The sequence below is a fragment of the Tupaia chinensis genome, unplaced genomic scaffold (genome assembly GCF_000334495.1).
Source record: "Tupaia chinensis unplaced genomic scaffold, TupChi_1.0 Scaffold146177_1, whole genome shotgun sequence".
NCBI lineage: Eukaryota > Metazoa > Chordata > Mammalia > Scandentia > Tupaiidae > Tupaia > Tupaia belangeri.
This window is the reverse complement of record NW_006206032.1, coordinates 2018135-2042564: the sequence shown is the minus strand read 5'-3', so window position 1 is coordinate 2042564 and position 24430 is coordinate 2018135. Positions and strand designations below refer to the sequence as shown.

At 37.1% G+C, this 24430-nt stretch overlaps 1 protein-coding gene and 1 non-coding gene across 2 annotated transcripts in view; one reads left to right on the top strand and one right to left on the bottom strand.

Moving 5' to 3' along the window:
* The window catches only part of BIRC6 (baculoviral IAP repeat containing 6), a 266821-nt gene that overhangs the window by 117885 nt on the left and 124506 nt on the right, over positions 1 to 24430 (top strand). The window contains exons 32-43 of the mRNA XM_006168813.3: positions 666 to 799; positions 1578 to 1688; positions 6569 to 6696; positions 7009 to 7140; positions 8632 to 8847; positions 9740 to 9923; positions 13732 to 13887; positions 17630 to 17763; positions 19001 to 19154; positions 20776 to 20892; positions 23528 to 23682; positions 24152 to 24278. Of these exons, the coding sequence (XP_006168875.1) occupies positions 666 to 799; positions 1578 to 1688; positions 6569 to 6696; positions 7009 to 7140; positions 8632 to 8847; positions 9740 to 9923; positions 13732 to 13887; positions 17630 to 17763; positions 19001 to 19154; positions 20776 to 20892; positions 23528 to 23682; positions 24152 to 24278 (1748 nt within the window). The remainder of the gene's footprint in view (positions 1 to 665; positions 800 to 1577; positions 1689 to 6568; positions 6697 to 7008; positions 7141 to 8631; positions 8848 to 9739; positions 9924 to 13731; positions 13888 to 17629; positions 17764 to 19000; positions 19155 to 20775; positions 20893 to 23527; positions 23683 to 24151; positions 24279 to 24430) is intronic.
* Positions 15419 to 15524, bottom strand: LOC114006213 (U6 spliceosomal RNA). The gene has a single exon (XR_003547967.1). It is a non-coding gene; the product is annotated as a U6 spliceosomal RNA (small nuclear RNA).

The window sequence follows — 24430 nt, the reverse complement described above, 5'->3', positions numbered from 1 at the left end:
GTGCTTGCCAGACAGACAGAGAGAGACATAGAGACAGAAAGCGAGAAATCACCCCCCCAGGGGGGATGGTCACGCCGCAATCCCTTCTCCTCCATTCTCCTCTGAGGATCTTGGGCATGCACGCCCACATGCCCGGCATGAGTTGTAAGCCACCAGGTCTGGGACGCGAACTGTGGTCGACTACGTGGGAGTCCAATGACATAGCCATTATGCTAACTGCTGGTTCCTAAGAACTAATTTTAACATTATACTTACAAGATGTAAACTTTGCTTAACCCACCTGAAATATGCTGTGTTTTATGAATCAGAAATTTCATTTTGCTCTATTAAGTTTCAATGTAAATTAGTTTAAAAATTGAACATTTAAATTAGTTCTTATTGTTGTGGGTCATTGTAAAATCATGACATATTTTTGCATAGAAAAAAAATACAATCCAATCTATGGCTTACTGGATAATTTCTTTTTTTTTTTTTTAAATATTTTATTTAACTTTATTTGTTTAAATTTTACCAGCGAGGGGAGAGATTGAGAGGCAGGGGTGGGGTGGGGGGAGAGAAAGCCACCAGGTCCAAACCATGGTCAGCCATGTGGGAGTCCAATGCCCTTAACCACCATGCCACGTGGTGGCCCTGTTACTGGATAATTGCTTTCTATTTATTTTTAGGGTCTTCATGCTACTTTCCTGCATTGGTCAACGATCACTTAGCAATAGTGGAGTATTGGAAAGCTTACTTAATCTCCTGGATAATTTATTGTCACCTCTTCAGCCACAGTTACCTGTGCATAGGAGGACAGAAGGTATTAATATAAAGCAGTGACCTTTATTCAAAGTTGATGATTCTTATCAATATTGCTTTTATAAAATATCTTTCCTGAAATACTTATTTTAATATTAATTGTACCATAGTTTGTTACTACTTTTGTGACATTGATGTTTTAGGATCTGGCTTTCTTAACCAGGAGCTTTTCCTTAACTGGGTCTGCCTGATGTAGACTTTTTAGATGAGCTTCCTTTTTGCCCTTTACTACCAAATAGTTATTACTTTTTTAGTTTATGTTTTATTATTTGAACTTTGAAAATAAAAGTTGTCATCTTTGTTTTTCTTATACCATCATAAATAAATGAAACTCCCTTACGTGCTTCTGAGCTTTAAGGCACAGTTGCTATTTTGGTCAATAACAGCGAGTTCCATTTGAGCAAGAAAATTGTTAGAGAGGAATAAAAACTAGAACATAATTTCCTACTGTATGAAGTATAACATGAGAGTTACAATGTTTTATTTCACTTACCCATGAGTCTAAGGATAGCAACTATAGTGTTCTGGTTTATAAATTACCTATTGGATTCATCATATGTTTAATCTATTGTCATGCCATGAACGTGTTTTTCTTATTAAATTTGGTGTTCAACTCAAGTTTTAGCCATAAGTATCTAATTCTAAGTCTTATTATCTATAAATTTTAGTGTTAGTAATGTAGTTTTGATTTATGAATGTATTATCTCAATCATTTCATTAGACTTCATTGGGATTCTTATATTCATTTGGGTTTTTTCCTTCCTTGCTTCTCTGTGTAGGAGTGTTAGATATTCCCATGATCAGCTGGGTTGTTATGCTGGTGTCCAGATTGCTGGATTATGTGGCAACCGTTGAAGATGAAGCAGCAGCAGCAAAGAAACCTTTGAATGGTAAAGACAGGGAGAGGTTTCTGACAGGTATCAGATGTTTATAATAATATGTTGGTGGGGATTTTGAGTGACTCCGCAGTTGTTCCAGAACTGGCTATTGACCTGGAGATACCAGCTGTATGTAATTTATATAAAATATGAATTAATTTTATCAGGAATCTGTTTAAATATAGAATTCATATTTGATGCAGTTGATAGACAAGTTCCTTTGAGCACAAATTTTAGTTTCTACAAACAACTATATTTCACAAGATTTTCCACATACTTACTTAAATAGTACATGAAAACTTAGACATCAGTGTGTTGTGAAAGAGAGGTTTGTGGAGTTTGTATAGTGATTCATTCCATTTACCTTTATCAAATTCTGCTTAATAACTACAAATGGCCTTTATGCTTACATGGAGAAAAATTCACAGGTTTTTTTTTTTTTTTTCTTCCCTTGCCGTAGGATGCATGGGCTCACCACAGAGAAACAGAAGGGGTGGAGGAAGTGAGAAAGCACTGCTAGTGAGGATGGCCACTTTGCCATTTCTTCTCCTCTTTGGATTTTGGGATTCATTGTTATTATTCAATTTGACCAGAGGGAGAGGGAGAGGGAGGAAGCAAGCCGCCAGGTCCTAGACTTGAAACACTGTAGGCCATCTGGGAGTCCAGTGCCTTAACCACCATGCCACCTGCTGGCCCCATCATTCTAATATTTTAAAAAGTCACCTTGAGACGGGCCCAGCAGGTGGTGTGGTGGTTAAGGTAGCTGTATCCTTTATTGCTGATTATGAGGTTTGAGTCCCTGACCCAGTGGCTTGAAAAACACTTCCAAGAAGATAATAGAGAAGTGGGGATTGTGGTGTGACCTTCCCCTCTGGGGGGCTGATTTCTCACTTTCTCTCTCTCTCTTTCTCTCTCCGTCTCTCTCTAATTTGTAGTGTGTGTAGGCATACCTTATTTTATTGTACTTTGCTTTGTGTTTCGCAAATATTACGTGTTGTGTGGTTTTATTTTTTTTTAATGAATTAAAGGTTTATAACAATCCCTGCTCAAGCAAGTCTGTTAGCACTGTTTTTCCAACAGCATGTGCTCATTTAATATTTTCTTAAGTCACATTTTGGTAATTCTTACAATACTTGAAACTTTTCCCAATTATTATAACTCTTACAGTGAGGTTTGTTACTATGGTCATTGTTTTGCAAACTATGAACAGTACCCATCTACGACAGCAAACTTAATTATCAGTATTGTGTGTGTTCTCACTACTCGACCATACTTGACCAACCTCTATCTCACGTCCTTTCCCTCAGGCCTCCCTATTCCCTGAGACTCAACAATACTGATATCAGACCAGTTATTGACTGTGCAATGGCCCTGTAGGTATTCAAGTGGAAGGAAGAGTCACACTTTTCTCATTTTGAGTTAGAAGTTATAAATTATTTAGCTTAGGGAGTAAGGCATGTTGAAAGTTGAGATGGCTTAAAAGCTTGGTTGTACGTCAGTTAGCCAAGTTGCAAATGCAAAGAGAAAGTTCTTGAAAGAAATGGCAAGTATTCCTCTGATGAACACATGAATGAAAAGAAGGCAAAAGAGCCTATTGCTGATATTGTGAAGTGGCGAGAAGAGTAATTCAACCACAGCATTCTCTTAAGCCAAAGAATGCTGAGAATGGCCTTAATTTCTCTTCAGTGTTGTAAAGGAGCTGAGGGAGCTGCAAAAGAAATATTTGAAGTTAGTAGAGACTTGTTTATGAGATTCAAGGGAAGTTGCTGTCTTCATAAGATAAAAGTACAAGGTGAAGTAGCAAGCTACCTGCTAAGATCATTGAGGAAGGTCATCTTTAAACTAAACAACAGAGTTTTTTCAGTGTAGACAAAACAGCCATATACCGAAAGAAGATGCCATCTGGGACTTTCATAGCTAGAAAGGAGAAATCAATGCCTGGCTTCCAAGGACATGCTGACTCTTTATTAGGGGCCGATGCAGCTGGTGCCTTTACCTTGTAGCCATTTTACCAATCCAGAACTCATAGACCCTTAAGAATCATGCTAAATCTTCTTTGCCTCTGCTCATAAGTGGGATATCAATGCTTAGATAAAGCACATCTATTAACAGAATGAGTTAGTAAACATTTTAAGTCGACTGTTAAGACCTACCACTTAGCATAAAGATTTCTTTAAAAATATTAGAACTTGGGGCCAGCAAATGGCATAATGGTTATATTGCTGGGTTCTTACATGGAGGACTGCAAACTGTGTCCCAGAACCAAGAATTTGAAACTCATGCCAGGCATGTGTGCATGTGTGCCTAAAATCCTGAGAGTAGAATGGAAGAGAAGGGATTGCAGCATGACCTTCTCCCCTGTGGAGTGATTTCTCACTTTCTGACACACTGTCTCCCCAGCAAGTTTACCAGCTCCATAGCAAAAATCTCTCTTTTGGGAGGGGGGCTCAAAATATTAGTGCTCATTGACAGTGTACCTGTTCACCCAAGAGCACCTGTGGAAATACATAAGGAAATTAATGTTGTTTTCATGTCTGCTACCATATGCATGTAGCCCATGGATCAAGGAGGAATTTCATTCTGTAGCCCATGGATTATGGAATAATTTCAGCTATCACATCTTATTATTGAATAATCACATTTCACAAAGTTGTAGTTATCACACATAAATATTTCCTCTGATGAGTCAGGGCAAAGTAAATTGAAAACCTTCTGAAAAGATATTCCCCAATATAGAGGCCATTAAGGATATGTGTGATTCATTGAAGGAGGTCAGAAATTTCAACATTATCAAGAGTTTGGAAGACACTGATTCCAACCCTCATGAATGACTTTGAGAGTTTGAAAATTTCAGTAGAGGAAGTATCTGCAGAATGGTGGTAAAAATACCCAGAGACCTACAATTAAAAAGGGAGCCTGAAGCTGTGACTGATTGGCTGCAGTCTCATGATAAAACTGTAAGGATGGGAAGTTACATTTTTTTGGAGAGGTTTTTGCTATAGGGCGCATGCACTTGCCAGACAGACAGAAAGCAAGAAATCACCCCCCCTCCCAGGGGGGATGGTCACGTCGCAATCCCTTCTGCTCCATTCTCCTCTCGGGATCTTGGGCGCACACGCACCCGACGTGAGTTTAAGCCACCGGGTCTGGGACTTGAATCGTGGTCGGCTACATGGGAGTCCAGTGACATGGCCATTACTCTAACTGCTGGTCCCAGGGCAGTTACTTCTTAAGAGGGAACAAGTAAAGTGGTTTTTATTTTTTATTTTTTTTTTTTAGGATGAAATCTTAATTCTTTATGTAGATGCTGTGAACATTGTTGTAAATGATACCAAAGATACTGCATAACTGTCATTGATAAAGTAGCACCAGGATTCGACAAAACTGACTTGAGTTTTGAAGAAGTTCAGCTGGTAGTGAAGGGCTGTCAGGTGACATTGCACACTACTGAGGAAGGACCGTTGGTGTATCACACTATTGTTGTCTTACTGTATGAAATTACCTGGCCACCTTGGCCCTCAGCAGTCACCACAGCCATCAACTTTGAAGCTAGATGTTCTACTGCCAGAAAACTTACTGTAGGCTTGGCTAATTATTAGCATTCTTAGGGATCAAAATATTTTTTTGCCTTTTGTTTTGTTTTAATTCGCTAGAGGGCTTGTGTGCTCTACGTGAAGAGACAGAGACAGAGAGAGAGAGAGAGAGAGAAGGAAAGTGAGAACGCACCTTTCACGGGTGATAGTCATGCTGCAGTCATTCTCCATTTCTCTTTTCCGGATTTGGGCATGTATGTGTATACGCAGTGTGTTTTTCAAGAGCCCACATCTGCGACTCAAACCACATAGCTGACTGTGTAGGATCCAACTGCTGTGGCATGGCAGTTGAGCCGTGCCACTGTCCGGCCCAAGTTAGTTTGTGTTTTATATTTATATAGATATGTTTTCTTACATGCCATTGTATACTTAATAGGCTATTATATAGTGTAAAGATAATTTTTATACATACTAAGGAAAGAAAACTTGTGTAACTCGCTGTTTTCAGATTTTTGCTTTAGTTATGGTAGTCTGGAACTGAAGTTGGATTATCTCCATGGTGTGCTTGTACTACGTTTTGAAATGGGTTGAGTTTTTACGTACTAGGAATTTGCTTTATGTTGTTTTTCTAAACCAACTAATGTGTATCTGTGGGTCACTTTACTTAGTTATAGGATATAGAGGTAATACACCAATTTAAAAATTTATCATATATACTTAGAATATAACATAATATTGGAAATCTTTGTGTTTATTTGTATTGTTCAGATACTGCAGTAGAAGTGGGAGTGTTATTTTAGAGTTTGATGATTTTGAATTAAGATTTGGCAATTGGAAAGTAGGGAAGGAGAAAAAATATTAAGGAAATATGAATACATAATTGGTAAAGGGTATTGGGCCTAAATTGGGTTAACAAGCTGCATAGAATAGTCTGGCTATATTCCAAATTAAGAAAATGAATGTAGCTACATATCTTGGTTTGAATGCCCTGTTTTGGTCTCTGTACAAAAGTGCATTTGTTTATAATAGATATTAGTGTTTTTAGAATTGAGTGACATAAACACAGTTGTACAAAGATTTATGTAAAGAATTTTAGAGGAAATTGCTCTTGTCCTAAAGGAAACATTGGAGATCGAGAACTCTGGACTTGAAGTAATTTAGAGTCCATGTTAGAGCAGTGACAGCTATTTAACCTTTGGTAAGGTCAGGTAGTCTAGCAATTTCTTTATAGTGGTTTCTGTAATTTCCTTCAAAACTGTCATGATTGACACATTCATAATTGTGTTTCTAGTTTTCTGGGTATGAAAGGTACTTTAAAATTATATTTAACAAATTATTAATAAACCTTTTTCTCTCTAGGAAACCAGTGGAGTTTTATTAACAATAATCTGCATACTCAGAGCTTAAATAGATCTTCCAAAGGCAGCAGTAGCCTTGATAGATTATATTCCAGAAAAATCAGAAAGCAGCTTGTTCATCATAAACAGGTAATTGTCAGTATATTTTTAATTTTAATATTTGAAAATATCGTTTTTGGGATTGCATGAGATAGACATGTTATCAGATCGTCAGGTATGACATTTAATGAGCTTACTTATATTTGTGAAATTATTTAACATTTTGGAGGTTGAGTTTCCGTAGTTGTAAAATCACCAACACCATTAAAATTGTAATAGTAGATTTCTCAGGGATTTAATTATTCTACTAGTTTGATATACGAATTCTATGAGAAATAGAATTTTGATTAGTTTTTAAAATTGTCATTGTTAAGATTAAGTTGTTGGTTTGTTTTTTTAAAGCAACTTAACTTACTAAAAGCAAAGCAGAAGGCTTTGGTGGAACAGATGGAAAAAGAAAAAATCCAAAGTAATAAAGGGTCATCATACAAACTTCTGGTAGAGCAAGCAAAACTGAAGCAGGCTACTTCAAAGGTATGAAAGAGAATTTTTTTTTTAATCACAGAAAAGTCACTTTTCCCTTTAGTATTTTAAATTATTTCATTATTTAAGTATCTTTAATAATAAGAAAATTTAAGTGAATGTTATTCTGCTTATCAACAGAAAAAAATAAATTTATTCTTGACTGTTTTTAGTGAGGTAACTTTTAACTCAAGATAATGTATGATAAGTGTAGGCGTTAGGTATTATTCTAATATATGACCTTTAAAGTGAATTGATTTACATTAAATAGAAGATAGAAGAGTCAGTGGAATGTACAGTTTTGATAATATATAGTTGTATTTTAAAACTATAATACAAAAATACTGGATGACTATAAATATAGTGTCAGCTTTTAAAATAAAATTAATATGTAAAAGTGAAAATTTTTGCGTATCTTTTCCCCTTCGTTATGTTACTGGAATATTTTGGGGGCTCCATTTAGAATTGAAACATGTTTTGTATCCAGTGACAATCAAAAGGCCCAAATAGAGCTTGTGCTTTCTAAATGAACATAAAGGCCAAGTAATTTATAAATAAAATTATAAAAACTACTGGATGTGTATTTTAATTTTAGGAGTAACATTCATATGTAACAACAAAGTTTCTATGTTATATTTTTATAAGTATTAAATTGCACTTATTCCATCAGATTTTGAAAAAATACTTTGTACTTAAACTTATATTAGTATTAATTTCCATAAATGTTGTATGAATTGTGTTTAAAATGTTTGGGTACTATTTAAGCTGTTGGAATTCACCTAATGTAGCCTTTCTGTAGATTTTTACTTTTCTTTTTCTTTTTTTGGAGAGGTTTTTGCTATAGGATGCCTGAGCTCGCCAGAGAGAGAGAGACAGAGACAGAAAGTGAGAAATCACCCCCCAGGGGAGATGGCCAACGCCACAATCCCTTTCTCCCTCATTCTCCTTTCGGGATCTTGGGCACACATGCACACATGCCCGGCATGAGTTTTAAGCCACTGGGTCCGGGACGTGAACCATGGTCAACTACGTGTGAGTCCAGTGACATAGCCATTACACTAACTGCTGGTCCCGAATTTTACTTTTCTGAAAAAATGTTACATATCCTATACTTTAAACAGTAGATAAAGTATATGGGTCAGTGTAGCCTTTCTTTTTCTTTCTTTTTTTTTTTTTGTAATTTTATTCTTTTTTTTTATTTTTTCTTAATTTGACCAGAGAGACAGAGAGAGGGAGGGAAAGTGAGAAAGTAAGCTGCCAGGCCTGGGACTTGAACCATAGTCGGCCATGTGGGACTCCAGTGCCTTAAGCACCATGCCACCTGCTGGCCCCCAATGTAGTTTTTAATAATCTTATTTGAAACTTATGGTTTACATAAAATTGTATCTTTTATAAGCTTCTAAGTTTCCTGAGTAAATATTTTCATTCCATAAATACATTTGTATTAAAACAAATTTCATTAACTAAACAGTGATTTATGGAAGTGTACATTTTTCTGTGCAGCACTTTAAGGATTTAATTCGTTTACGTCGGACAGCAGAGTGGTCCCGTTCTAATTTAGACACAGAAGTTACGACGACAAAAGAAAGTCCAGAGATAGAGCCCCTTCCTTTCACTCTGGCCCATGAACGTTGTATCTCAGTAGTCCAGAAACTTGTTCTGTTTCTCCTCTCCATGGATTTTACATGTCATGCAGATCTCTTACTATTTGTTTGTAAGGTGAGTAAACCATTGGGCATAATTTATAAGTATAGACTTAACAGTAAGAAAATGAACTAGGAAAGTATGTGGTTTTTAGTTGATTTTGATTAAGAAACTTATATTGCTTCTTTTGGTTTTCACTATTTGTAAAAAAGACAGTGTCTCATTTGGTGATACTCTTTCCTCAGCTTCCCAGCTGGCAGTGTAAGTGTGTCACCATGCGAGACTGTTTTAGACAGGGTTTTGCAATGCTGTGCCAGCTAGCTTTGTATTTCAGTCCTCTTGTTCCAGCCGTCCCAAGTCACTGGGATTATCACTGGGGCGTATTACTGCACCCAGTCTCTCGATCAGACCTGCTGTCAAACCAGGTCCTCCCATATAGTCCCAGCTACAGAACATAGCATCTTAGCCGCATGTGCTACCTTGCTTGGGCCTGGGCCTGGATTTTCTTTTTTCCCGGTTATGTAATATTTCTTAATGCCTTGAAAAAAATTGTCACTTATTCCTAAGAATTCCTCGTTTATGTTTTAAACTAGGTAAAACTCAAGGATTTAAAATGTATAATAGATAATGTGGCTATGTTTATCTCCAACCTGCCTTTCTTATATTAAAATAGGAAATTATAGGTTAGTGTGAGATTATATTAATGACATGACTACTTTTCTTCAGCATTCACAGTTTATAGAAATTATTAAGTATTCTGGCCAGATTTCAAACCAAATTTTAGTATTTTGTCCATGACTATTATGTTCTTTTGCATTCCATGCCAAGCAGTTTTCATGAAACCAAAATCATATATCATTATTGAAAAGTATTACTATAGTACTAAAGTATTGATAGATTTCTATGATTTATTTGAGAAAACATGTAATTGCTATTAAAGTGTGTGAATTTATAAAATATATTACAGGTTCTTGCACGCATTGCGAATGCCACGAGGCCAACTATTCATCTGTGTGAGATTGTGAATGAACCCCAACTGGAAAGACTCCTGTTACTTTTGGTTGGAACCGACTTCAATAGAGGAGATATATCTTGGGGTGGTGCTTGGGCTCAGTATTCCTTAACTTGTATGCTTCAAGATATTTTAGCAGGTTAGTCAGGTTTTATTTTTCATGGGGCATGTCAAAATTAACTTGTCATAGCTCAACTGAGTAATCTTTAAAGGAAATTGTAAGCCCTTAAAAACTTAAAAGCCCCCCCCCACCTTTTCTTTGGAGAGGTTTTCGCTATAGGGTTGTGCTCCTGCCAGACAGACAGAGACAGAGAGACGGAAAGCGACAAATCAAACCCCCCCCCCAGGGGGGATGACCATGCCACAATCCCTTCTCTTACATTCTCCTCTCGGGATCTTGGGCATGCATATATACATGCCCGGCGTGAGTTCTAAGCCACCGGGTCTGGGACTCAAACGGCGGTCGACTACGTGGGAGTCCAGCGACATAACCATTACGCTAACTGCTGGTCCCTTTTTTTTAAGTAGAGATTTTTGCTATAGGGTGCATGTGCTTGTGGGAGAGACAAAGCGAGAAGTTATCCCCCAGGGAATATGGGTAGACTTCAGTTCTTTCTCCAGTGTGTTTTATGCTGCTGGGTCTGAGACTTGAACCGCGGTCAATTATATGGGAGTCCAGTGATGTAACCATTATGCCATCTGCTGGTCCCCAATAAAAGGTCTTTTTAATATTAAGAGCAGTAGAAGCCATTTAGAATTAGATTCGTCTTAATTTAATTTATTTATTTATTTATTTTTTGGAGAGATTTTTGCTATAGGGCGCGTGCGCTCACCAGACAGACAGAGAGAGACATAGAGATAGAAAGCGAGAAATCACCCCCTGGAGGGATGGTCACGCCGCAATCCCTTCTCCTCCATTCTCCTCTCGGGATCTTGAACACACACACACGTGCCTGGCGTGAGTTTTTTTTTAAGCTACTGGGTCCGGGACGCGAACTGCGGTCGACTACGTGGGAGTCCAGCGACATAGCCATTATGTTAACTGCTGGTTCTCAGATTTGTCTTTAATTAGGATGACAGTCATGATTAATGAAAGCCTTTAGAGAGGAGTTAGGTTGTTAACATGCATATTTATTGGAGATAGCTTCATTATTATTAGCATTATGCTTCTTACTGGTTCATCATGTGACCTTAAAGAAGTCAATATGCATCAGTTTCTTCTTCTGTTAAATAAGCATAATAAAAGTACCTTTCTTTAAAGGTTGTTTTGATGCATAAGTGATTGTACTTATTTATGGGTTTTGCAAGGAGTTCATGAAAAATCAAATTGAGTTAAATTGAATTCATTTATGAAACTAAAAATTTTGAACTTCATTTCTCAACTTAAGCCCCTTTGCATTCAAGCTATTTCTATAAATGATGATACCAGTTATTTATTGTGTCCCCAAAGAACTGAGGGTGTTGGGTAGTTTATCTTGTCATTGCAGTCTTTTCTACTTTTTTTTTGTTTTTTTTTTTGAGATGTTTTTGCTATAGGGTGCATGCGCTTGCCAGACAGAGAGATGCAGAGAGACAGAAAGCAAGAAATCACCCCCCCCGGGGGGGGGCCATACTGCAATCCCTTCTCCTCCATTCTCCTCTCGGGATCTTGGGCATGCACGCACACGCACCTGGTGTGAGTTTAAGCCACCGGGTCCAGAACTTGACCACGGTCTACTACATGGGAGTCCAGCGACATTGCCATTATTACGCTAACTGCTGGTCCCTTTTTTACTGAAGAAATATTGGTGCCCTATAAAGAGAGTTTTAAGATTAGGATACAAAAGGTCGGAAGGAACCAAGTTAACAATTTATGGTTGATGCCTAATGATTTCTCATTAAAACTCTTCACAAAATTGCCCTTACATCATGAGTGAAAATAGCAAGAGGATTGCTGTGGTGAGAAACTCTCTGGTAAAGCTCTCACAGCACTTTTCTGCTAAGGCTTTGTCTGACTTTTTGAAAACACTCACCATAAGGAGATGTTCACTGACACCCCACCCCCTAGAAAGTCAACAAGCTAAATGCCTTCAGCATTCTCCCAAACTGTTGCCATGACCTTGACTCTTGCTGGATCTACTTTACTTTCGTTGGACTGCTTTTACTTGTTATGGCAATTGCGTTGATTGTGTTTTGTCTGCAGCATTGTACTGATAAATCCTCATGTCATTTCCTGTTACTGTTCTTCAAAGAAGTAGTTCAGAATCTTGATCCCACGTAGTTAATTTTCATTGAAAACTCTGCAGCTGATCTAGACACAGCATTTTGGTCTCCATCTAACAGAAAGTTTGCCCAACTTTAATTTTTCAGTCAGAATTGTATAAGCTAAACCAGTTGAGATATGTATAGTGTTGACTATTGTTCCTGCCATCAATCATTGGTCTTTAGTTGGGTCACAATCCAGATTTATTTTTTTGGTGCTAATTGATGTGCATGTTTTGCAGTTGTGGAGGTTATCTTCAATATCATCTTGTTCCTTTTTTTTTTTTTTAATTGTGAGAGAGTACATGAATTCAAGGGAAAGAAAGCAAGACCTTTCCATTGGGGCATTGTCGTGCCCAATCCATTTTCCTTCATTACATGTACCCATTAGGATTTTGGGCATGCATGTACACACACCTGGCATGTTTTTCAAGCTGCTAGAACTTCATTTGAACCCTAGTCTGTCGTGTTGTTCCCCCCACATAGCACTTAGCCACTGTGCTGTAAGGCCAGCTGGTTTTAGTTGTTTTTAAAACAAGTTATCTTAGTCCTCTATTGCACTGCAACAGAAATAACTAAAACTGTGTTTTATCAAGAGACAGAGGTTTATTTGACTTATTATTTTGGTGACTGAAAACCCAAAGGTGCAGGGCTGGCATCGGGCCAGCCTATGTCACAACAAGACTGACAGAAGTAAGAGAGAAGAATGAGGGTGTGTGTGTGCTGATAGACAAAGGCACACCTGGAGGTGGCTATTTTCCTTTTATAACAACTTGCTCTTGCAAGAATTAGCTCTGTCTATGTGAGTGAGAATTCACTGGGTCTTAGTGCCAGTGGGTGGTATTGTGTTTAGGGCACTGCATTCCCACATGGCCGACCGCAGTTTGAGTCTTGGACCTGGTGGGTGGCTTTCTCACTTTCCCTCTCTCTCTGTCTCTTTTTGTTCAAATAAAAAAAAAAAAAAACAGCGATGATGAATTAAAAACATTCTGTGGATCTTAATTCATACCTTACAGTACTTCCTCCATGATGTGATCACCATTATCTAGGCCTTAGCTCATAAAGACCTCCAGCCTCCCAGTACCATTATAGTCAAGTGCAAATTTTAAATCATGAACATTTTTGGCATATACCATTACCTAAACCATTGAATTACTCATTTGTAAATTGTTGACTTCTTTAGGGCATTATCCCTATCATCTTTTTATAATGCATCAGTGATTTCACCATTTACTTAGCCATAAATGTTACGGTTTTTGTGCTTTAATTTGAGCAGAATTCATTCTACTCTTCCAGGGACTGATATCGTACCTTTCTTAGTGCATCAGACTGCATCCTGTTCAGAATTGTTATACCAGATTAAAAGTTTATTTTGCTCCAAAAAATTTTTGATATCCATGAATAACTAGTCACTTTGCATGAACTTTTTGAATACCTCTTTTGTGTAAATAATTATAATAACCCCTTGTAGATGCTAAGCATTTTGTGTATTTTGCTACTAGCTTTCTGCTATTCGTCTTTGTCATTTGAAGATAATTCAGTTTATTCTAGCTTTTCTTAAGTAGGTTTGGACTCATTCACCTCAGGTTCTTTTATAGTTGGTAGAGCTATATTCAGTTACTCTTTAGATGTAAAAATATAATTTAATACGTGTCAGAAGTCTATGTTAATTATTACAGTAATTAAGACTATCTTCTTATATACAGGAGAATTGTTGGCTCCAGTAGCTGCAGAAGCCATGGAGGAAGGAACAGTGGTTGACGATGTAGGCGCAACGGCTGGTGACTCTGACGACTCCCTTCAGCAGTCTTCAGTTCAGTTATTGGAAACTATAGATGAACCTTTGACACATGATATAACAGGTACATTTTTTAATTCATCTTACTTATTTTTTTATTTTTTGCAATAGGGTGCATGTGCTCGCTAGAGAGACAGGAAGTGAGAAATCATCCCCTGGTGAGGATGGCTACACTGTTCTCCCTTCTCCTCCATTCTCCACTTGGGAACTTAGGCACTCACGCACATGCACCCAGCGTGAGTTTTAAGCCGTTGGGTCCAGGACTTGAACTGCAGTCGACTGTGGGAATTGGGCAATGTAACCATTACACTATCTGCTGATCCCTTAAAATTTTTTTTTTTTTTTTTTTTTTTTTTTTGGAGAGATTTTCACTGTAGGGCGCGTGCGCTCCCCAGACAGACAGAGAGAGACATAGAGACAGAAAGCGAGAAATCACCCCCCAGGGGGGATGGTCACACCGCAGTCCCTTCTCCTCCATTCTCCTCTCGGGATCTTGGGCACGCACGCACACGCGCCCGGCGTGAGTTTTAAGCCACCGGGTCCGGGACGCGAACCGTGGTCGAATACGTGGGAGTCCAGTGACATAGCCATTACGCTAACTGCTGGTTCCCAAAATTGTTTTTTAATACTTTTAGTTTGCTATAGAATGTGTGCACTTGCCAGAGAGTAAGGGAAGGTGAGAAATCACTGCCAGGAAGGATGGCTAAGGCACAATCTCTATTCTATCATTCTCCTCTTGAGATTTTGGTCAAACACACTTGCCTGGTCTGTATTTCTTTAAAAATTTATTTATTTATTTATTTAATTTTTATATCATTATTTTATTATTAAAAAAAATTCTTCTTTGGCTATAGGACACATGCGCTCGCCGGAGAGACAGAAAGCGAGAAGTCACCCCCCAGGGGGGATTGCCATTCTGCAGTCTCTTCTCCCTTCTTTCAGGATCTTGGGAATGCGCTCACACATGCCTGGTGTCAATTTTAAGTCGCCAGGTCTGGGACTTGAACCACCGTTGACTACATGGTAGTCCAGCAACATAACCATTATGCCATCTGCTGATCTCTTTTATTATCATTCTTTAATTTAACTAGAGAGAGAGAGAGAGAGAGAAAAGGAAAGTGAGGTAGCGAACCACTTTGTTAAGGACTCAGATGGTGGTTGGCCACATGGAAGTCCAGTGCCCCAACCATCACACCATCTGCTGGCCACCCCTCCAGTGTGTTTTTCTTTTCTTTCTTTTTTTAAACTAGAATTTTTTTTTTTTTCTTTTTTAGTACTTGATAAGAAGGCATAAATCAGGAAGGATATAGAGGACTTAAATAAAATGTCACTATGAACCAACTTGAAATAATTAACATTTTTAAAACATTCCACCTTACAGCAGCAGAATGTGCATTGTTTTCAAATGTACACAGAACATTAACCAAGATAGAACATACTTTGAGTCATGAAATGAACTTTAACACATTTAAAAGAATGGATTTAAAGTATGTTCACTGAGGCATACTAGAATTAAACCAGACAACAATAACAGATAACTAGAAAATCCCCAAGTATTCAGAAATTAGACTATTTGTATATCATGGAGGAAGTGCAGAAATATGGAATACTTCACGAATTTGTGTGTTATCCTTGTGCAGTAGCTATGCTAATCTCTGTATCATTCTAATTTTAGTGTATGTGCTGCTGAAGCGGGTACACCCAGTATGTTTTTCAGCTGCCAGCTCTGGGACTAGAACCACATATTTTGCCATTTGGGATCCAGCTGCCTTAACCTCTGCACTACTTGCTGGCCCAAATTATGTTTCTTTAAAATATCCTTTATTACTTTACATTAAATGAAAATAATGTTCTATGGTAGTGAATATTAGTGAAATTTAAAATGGATTTTTACATTTCTTTCTCTTAAGTCAGTGGCCTTGTAAACTATTATGTCTGAAAAGTCTTTAAATGTGTTAAAAAACAGAAAAAGAAATTATGTCATGACTTTTCCAATGACGCAGTAGATGAGTTATTTTCCTTTGTGTGTTTTTTTTTGTTTGTTTGTTCTTTAGGTTATTCTATCTTTAGTTGTTTTCCTGATAAATATATTTTGTCTAACTGTTACTCTGAATGAGTACTTGTCACAAGAAAGAGATATTTCATTGTGGTAATTATTTTGATATAGTCTTGGCTATCTTAAAGACCATAAAATGTAAAAAACATTTAAAGATATGTAATGGTGGGATCAGCAGTTGGTATAATGCCTTTGTTGCTGGATTCTCACATAGTCAACTGCGGTTCTAGTCCCAGACGCAGTGGCTTAAAATCACGCCGGGCACATGTGCATGTGTGCCCAAGATCCCGAGAGGATAATGGAGGAGAAGGGATTGTGGCATGGCCATCCCCCCTGGAAGGTGATTTCTCGCTTTCTGTCTCTCTGTCTTTCTGGCAAGTGTACTTGCCCTATAGCAAAAACATGTCCCCCCCCCCCCCAAAAAAAAAAAAGATACGTAATGGTATTGATGACATGTTATAAGCTCTTATTATTTAAGATTCAGTTTTGGGGACGGCAGGTGGTATGGTGGTTAAGGTGCTGGACTCCCACATGACTGACTGTGGTTCAAGGTCACCTTCCGGCTTGCTCTCTCACTCTGTACCCCCAGGCAAAAATGAATGAATGAATGAATGAATAATTCTTTATTTAAAGAATTTCCAGTTGTTTTTGCTATAATACTTTTTTCATTCTTTGATTGACTTATTAAAAAAAACCCATCTTTGTAGGATAGCATGCCCAATTTGTTATGACTTGGTTATCCCTTATTTTTCAAAACTGTGTTTTGGGGCCTTGCAACAGTGGCATGTACTGCTAAGACACTGTGCTCCTAAGGCTGGCATCACATGGAAGCCTGGTTTAATTCACATTCCAACCCAAATAACTAGGCATGGTGACATGTGTGTAATCCAGCAACTCAAAAGACTGAGACAGGCATGAGCATCCTGAGCTGAAGGCTGCCCTGGGCAACATAGTGAGACCCTGTGTAAAACTGCTTTAAGTATGGTAGTGTGCACCCTTAGTCCTTGCTGGGATGCTGAGGCAGGAGGGTTTCTACATTGTGACACTCTGTCTAAAATTAAAATAAGAACTAAAACTCTGTTTTGATTTTTGCCCTATATTTGTCAGATTCTGTGGTAATTTTCAATTATTTATTTATTTCTTAACAATTTGTTACTTCTTAATCTTACGTTCTGTGTGTTCTCATCTTTTCTTTAACCTGACACTCTCTTTATCTGGCAAGGATTTCCTCCTGTCATTTGCATGATGAATTCCTCCTTATCTAATGTTGGCATACAGCATCCCCTCCTTCAAGAGCTATTTTCTGTCAGTATTATTAGCGCAGTTGGAGACACTGCCATTTATGTTCCCCTTACATTCTCGAATATCTCTGCTAGCATGTATCATGTTGTAGTTAGTATAGGCATCTTGATTCAGTAAGAGCTAGAGGAAATCAAATACCATAGCATTAGTGTTTTTATTGTTTTATGGAGTGATGCATTTGGATTTTTATTGATGATTTAAAGTTAAGAGTGAGAGAGCAAGCCGGAAGATTCAGAACTTGAACCACAGTCAGTCATGTGGGGTCCAGCACCTTAACCACCATACCACCTGCCATCCCCCAAAATTTATGGATTTAAAAAATCTGTACTCCCATGTATGTTACATGTAAGTAAAATAACTTTTTCTGTAACTATTGAATATAAGCAGTAAAGCAGTTTAGTGTTATGTGGTTTCCTCCACTAATAAAATCACTTTCAATTATTTCAAGGTGCACCTCCACTTTCATCTTTGGAAAAAGATAAAGAAATTGACCTTGAGCTTCTTCAGGATCTAATGGAAGTTGATATTGATCCACTAGATATTGATTTGGAAAAAGATCCTCTTGCAGCTAAGGTTTTTAAGGTATGATACGTTAGCATATTCTTTGCAATTGTATTCTTTCATCTTACATTTTTGTAAAATAGGAAAATACACATATTTGTCACCAAATACAACCATTATTCAATGTACTTAAAATGCATTAAAGTGCTCTAGGTACTATAGTAGTTTTTAATAAGATAAAATGAAATACTATACCATTTTTATAAGTGTAGTAATAGGAACCACTGGTTAACATGTATAAGTGTAATTAGGGATTATCAACATTTCAGGATTTCAGGTAGCCATAGAAACGTCATACAAGCTAAGTTTATTGTAGATTGAACTTCTTTGTTAGCTTCTACTTTTTCTAAAGAGATAACATCTGGAATAGTTTATAATGATATTATTCTTTTAGTATATAAGAGATTTCATTACTGATTTTAGTAATCTCTTAATTTCTAAGCAATTAAGGTTTATTATTTTTGCTGAAAATGAAAAGACTTACTGAATCTTCCTTAATTTAAATTATTTATTTATTTTTAGAGAAAATTTTTTTTGCTATAGGGCTTGTACAGTTGCTGGAGAGACAGAGAGACAGAAAGAAAGAAATCAACCCCTACCCCCACCCTCCCAGGGGGATGGCCTCACCACAATCCCTACTCCTTTGTTTTCCTCTTGGGATTTTGGGCATGCACTCACATGCAGCAGCGTGAGTTTCAGTCTGCAGGGTCCAGGACTGGAACTGTGGTCAGCCATGTGGGAGTCTAATGATTGTAACCATTACACCATCTGCCTGTCCCGATCATTCCTTACTTTTATATTTTTTATTTTTAAAAAAAGAATTATCTTATTTAACTTTATTTATTTATTTATTTTAATTTCACCAGAGAGGGACAGAGGGTAGGGTTGGGAATTGAGAAAACAAGCCCCCAGGTCTGGGACTCAAACTGCAGTCAGTCATGTGTGAGTCCGGTGCCCGTAACCACCACTCAACCTGCTAGCAGGGATTTTGGGCATGCACGCACATGTATTTGGCATGTTTCTAAAGCCGTCTGGTCCAGGGCTTAAACTACGCCAGAGCCATGTGGGAATCTATCTTCCTTAATGATGCCACTGGTGGCCCATGAAGCTTTCTTAAAAATCACTAAGATTATGAGAACATAAAGGGTGGGAGAATATTAAGGGTTCTGTTTGGATTTAGATAATGTAAACAGTGCATTACTCAGTGAAGAGACAAAAATAAGCCCCATTTTTTTTTTCTCATTTTTTTTTTTTTAAGCCAATAAGCAGTACATGGTATGATTATTGGGGTGCTGATTATGGTACCTACAATTACAACCCTTACATTGGAGGTCTGGGAATTCCTGTAGCAAAGCCACCAGCAAACACAGAGAAGAACGGATCACAGACAGTTAGTGTTTCAGTGTCTCAGGGTAAGTACATTTCTGTTTTAAGGCATATGCTTTCCTTCAGCTAAGGCTAAGTGTGTATATATACTTTGTCCCTTGAGAAATTGAGCCTAGGTGTATGTTAGGAAAGTTTAGTATCACACTAACACTGTGAGTGTCAGTGTTGTCTTTGTTCATTGTCAGTGAGTTTAGAAGAGATTTTATTTATGACCTATCTTTTTTTTACTTTCTCAGAATAACACTTGGCAAAAGTATATTATGGGGCAGGCCTATGTGTTATTATTTATTTGATGAAAAATTTGAAATCACATATGAGTGGTCTTCAAAAGGTTTATGGGAAATGAATATTATGAAGAGCTATGTGTGGTTTTCAGAATTTTTCTACCAAAATTAACTCATACTTCAATTCGATTTTTGCACCTTTTGAAGCTCCCTCATATTTATTAAAATGTTCCAAGTATAGTGCAGAGAATGTTATCGTGAATCGCTTGAGAGTAAATTGCTAAACTACTATTTGTTTTGTTTTATAAAATGCGAGATATTCTTCTATATAAGCACATGAAGCCTATTCCATCATAATCAGGAAGTTTACCGAAATTTCACTGAGATTTTAGCAGTTATGCACATAATGTTTTTATGCTCAAGGGCCTGGCGTGAATTGTGCGTGGCATTTAGTTGTCATATATCTTTATTCTTTTTCAGTCTGTAACAATTCTTCAGAGTTTATTTGTGTGACCTTAATTTTTTTAAAGGATCTTTTATTTAATTTTATTTATTGATATTTTTAAATTTGCTAGAGGATACTGATGACCTTGTGAGGGTCCCGCGCCTTAACCACCATACCATCTGCTGGTCTGACTTAATTTTTGAAGATGATTGGCCATTTATACTCCAGAGTCTCTCTGTGTGGGTTTTTGTGCTATTTCTTTATGATTGAATCGGTTAGATTGGATTGAAGTTAGTAGGTTATAGTGTGTTGTTATCGTTATTTTGTTCTTATTTTGGTAAAATTTAAGTAACATTAAAAATACCATCTAAATTATTTTCTGGTACAATGTCATTAAGTGTTCATAATGTTGTCATTGTTTTGATGTTCACGTTGTCCTGATTTTGACCAGTATAGTCTCCTTTAGTTTGGTCAGCTAGGTACAGTTTTTGCTATTTCTAGACCATTTTCAAGTCATCTTCATGGATTTAGCTAAGGGAATATGTGTATATTTGTGTGTATGTGTCTACACATACATGCACATCTGTACTGAATTCTGTGTATATTTTGAATGTGATGAGTTCACATTGATGTGTCTCTAGGTTAATCTAACTAACTCCTTAATGATCATTTTAGTTTTTTCCCTTTCCACATTTGTACCTCTTTTTTTCCCCTGGGTCTTCCTGTCCTTATTGTAGTTATTTCCGTTATTACGCTTCACTTAGTTGATTCGTCTGTCTGTGTGTGAACAATCTCCTATCTCTGACCTCCTTTGCAGATGTTCTTCCCCTTATCTGATTCTGAAACCACATACCAAGTAGTTCTGGAAGGACATGCTCCTCACCCTCTTGTAGGTTCAGATGTTGACTTTTAATTGTAGGAGGTTGCAAATGAGTAATAATTATCATACTTACTTTTTGTTTTAATTGCTTTTTGTAGCTCTAGATGCTCGCCTAGAAGTTGGACTTGAACAGCAAGCAGAACTTATGTTGAAAATGATGTCTACCCTGGAAGCAGATTCCATTTTACAGGCATTAACAAATACGTCTCCTACATGTAGGTAAAATTATAATTCTTAGAGTGTTGCAGTGAACAATTTTTTTTTTTTGTATTTTCTTTTACTTTTTCTTGTTTTCTTTTTTTTTTACCAGAAGGTGCATTTGCTTCCCAGACAGACAGAGAGAGATTAAGAGAGTATGAAAAGGGGAATGGTCACGCCGTAATCCTGTCTCCATTTTCCCTCCGTTTGGGATTTCGGGCATGCACACATATGAGCCTAGAGTGTTTCTCAAACCACTGGAACTGGATTGAACTATATGCTATCAGTTATGTGAGGCCTGGCCACGTTAAATACCATGGCACTGGCTTCGTTTATTGATTATTTTATGGTACATTGAGGGAGTAAGGAATTTTTTTTTTTTCCAAGAAAAATTTTTGCTATAGAGTGTGTTCCCTTGCTAGAGTGCCAGAGACAGAGAGAGAGAAAGCGAGAAATCACCTACTGGGGAGATGGCCATTCCGCAGTCCCTTCTCTTTTCTTCTCTAGTGATCTTGGTCATGCATGCACATGCACCCAGTGTGAGTTTTAAGCTGGTGGGTCTGGGACTCTAACTGCTGTTGACTAAATGGGAGTCCAGTGATGTAACCATTACGTCATCTGCTGATCCCAGAGAGTACAGATTTAAAAATGTCATTCTTATTTGAGTCTGAAGGACTTAATGTATAGCACATGCCCCCTCTAGGTCAGTAGCAAGTTAAGAAGTGAGGAAATTACTAATAGGGGGAATAATACATCTAAAATACCTCTTGTAGCGCTCTTTGCTCTCAGCACAGAACACTGAATTGTTTTTGTGCTGTTGTAAGGTTGGTGAAATCTTTTTTTAAAATTATTTGTTTATTCATTTATTTTTAATTTGATGAGAGAGGGAGAGAAAGAGAGAGAAAGTGAGAAAGCAAGCTACCAGGTCCAGGACCTGAACCATGGTTGACCATGTGGGAGTGTCCAGCACCTTAGCCACACATCACCTGCTGGTCCTAGGTTAGAGAAATCTTTAAGGAAGCCTGCTTATCTCCCTTTCTGTGAATTTATTGATTGTATCCAAAATTATGATAATGTGGGGGTATTTTTGGAGTGATATCTTTGTCATCATTAAAGACAAGAATTGAAGACACAGGGTAGGATGATAGCCATTTGGCCTGTGAATGGAACCCCAGAATTGAGAGGGTTGATGGGTAATTAATATTTTATACATTGCTGGCATAAAGTACATGTCGTACTCTCTGACGAGGTAGCAGGAAAGCAGCCACAGAGGATGTGTACTGAACGGGCATGGCTGTGTTGCACAAACAGGCAGCCTGCCAGTTTTGACCAGAAGGTCCTGCCTTAGTGACCTTTACTGTATGGTGCTAGGCTTGTGTAGATCTCATCATATCAGGGGAGCATCATTACGACGACAGTCTATTTCTCAAGGACATAATCAAAGAGCTGTTCTTAAGTGGGGATGATGGTTTTAGTTTCGTTAGGCCTTCAAATGACTTCCATCTTTTCTAGGGTAGAGGTACTAGGTAGAACGTAGGAGGATCACATCTCTCTATCAAAGAGAGTTTACAACCCTTTTCAACAGAGACACTTGGGTATTAAGATCTTCTTTATATCAAATTGAATTTTTTCAGTTTACAATCTCTATTTCTTATCTGTAAGGTACAGAAACAAGGAGAAAAACAGACGGGGTGGTCTGGTGTACTATAGTCTTTGTATTGGCGCACTAATATTTTTGGATCTGATCTCCTGTGTAATATGGGAATCACTTTGGTTAGGACTTTAGCCTCCACATAGTCATAGACAACTCAGTACTGACCAAGGTTGCCCTTTCTTTCTTAGATATTTCTTGTTTAAAACAATTCATTAGGAGATCTTTTTGAAATTAGTTTCTGCTTATCTCTCTCTTTTTCTTAAACAATTATTTTATTTAACTTTATTTATTTATTTTAATTTGACCAGAGAGGGACATGGTGGTGGTGGTGGGGCGGGGAAGTGAGAAAGCAAGCCGCCAGATCTGGGACTCAAACTGCGTCAGCCATGTGGGAGTCCAGTGCTGTAACTATCCTGCCACTTGCCCAGCCCAGTGTCTATTTAATAGTTTATCAATTGTTGTCTTACAAATAGCTTTGTCTCTTTTTGGTAGAATATGTTCCATATATATGAAAAACTTCTCTTAGTTTCCTTAATATTTCTCTGTTCCCCATGAATATCTTCGCATTTAATTATTGTGTTTAACGTGGACATTACAATGTTTGCAAGCTCTCAAGTGATTCTCATTTCCAGTCAGATTTAAGACTCAGTGGATCATACTCTAAATTATTCTAAAACTGCCTTCCTGTTAATTAGTCAAGATTCTTTATTCCTTTTCCTTTTTCTCCATTATTAATTAGAAAGAAAATTATAAGTCAAAATTATAGAGAATGTCTTCTTTTTCATTAGCTGAATCCTATGAATCTGGGAGATTCTTTGGTGATTATTTTTTGACTTTTAAGCAATGTTATGAAAAGTTTTAAAATAATATACAGGTTTGAAAATCTAAAAAATACAGTTTTTATTAAAAATTTAAAAGTATCTTTATACATACCAATAGCCAGTTCTTATGTCCTCTGATACTTTGTGTATAAAATCATACTTGTGTTTAATTTTCAGTATCACAATCTCCCACTGGAACAGATGATTCACTTCTAGGCGGTTTACAAGCAGCAAACCAAACCAACCAGCTTATTATACAGTTATCATCTGTCCCGATGTTAAATGTTTGTTTCAACAAACTTTTTTCCATGCTTCAAGTTCATCATGTTCAGGTATGACTTCGGGGAACTTGGTGAATTTTATCAAGTTATTGCTAGCCTAGTAAAAGATGAAACCAACTGGAGACTCATTCTCAACCTGACATGATTTCTTTATTATTCCTAGCGAGGAAAATGTTGGAAATACTTTGATAATCATAGGTCCTTCAATGATGAGCACTACTTATGGTTTTAAGCTTTAGTACTTCAGTTCTTACTATAGAGTATATACAAATCCATGATTAAAGACCCAGTTTTAATTTTTTAAAATTGTACAAGGTAAATTGTAAATCTCAAATGAGTTAAATGGTTTTTATTAATACTTTAATGTGTGTTTGTCAACTGAGTTTAGGGAATTAAAATATTTAATCGAAGAAATTTTTAGTCTTGACAAATCAAATATAATATTTTTTGTTAATATTAATATTTCATAATATAATAGGTAAATGCTGTCCATTTCCTGTCCATTTTCATTATTTTTCAGTTGGAATCTCTTCTTCAGTTGTGGCTCACATTGAGCCTGAATTCTAGTTCATCTGGAAACAAAGAAAATGGAGCAGACATTTTTTTATATAATGCTAATCGAATACCTGTCATTTCATTAAATCAAGGTAATACTCATATAGAAAAAAATTTACTTATATAGTAACAGGCTTAAAAATTAATGTTTAAGTTAAAATATCCTCTATTTTTGTTATGAGGGTTAAGTCTTAGTGTAAATGAAATTGTTTTTTGTTGGAAATGCACTGGCTTCCTAATTAGC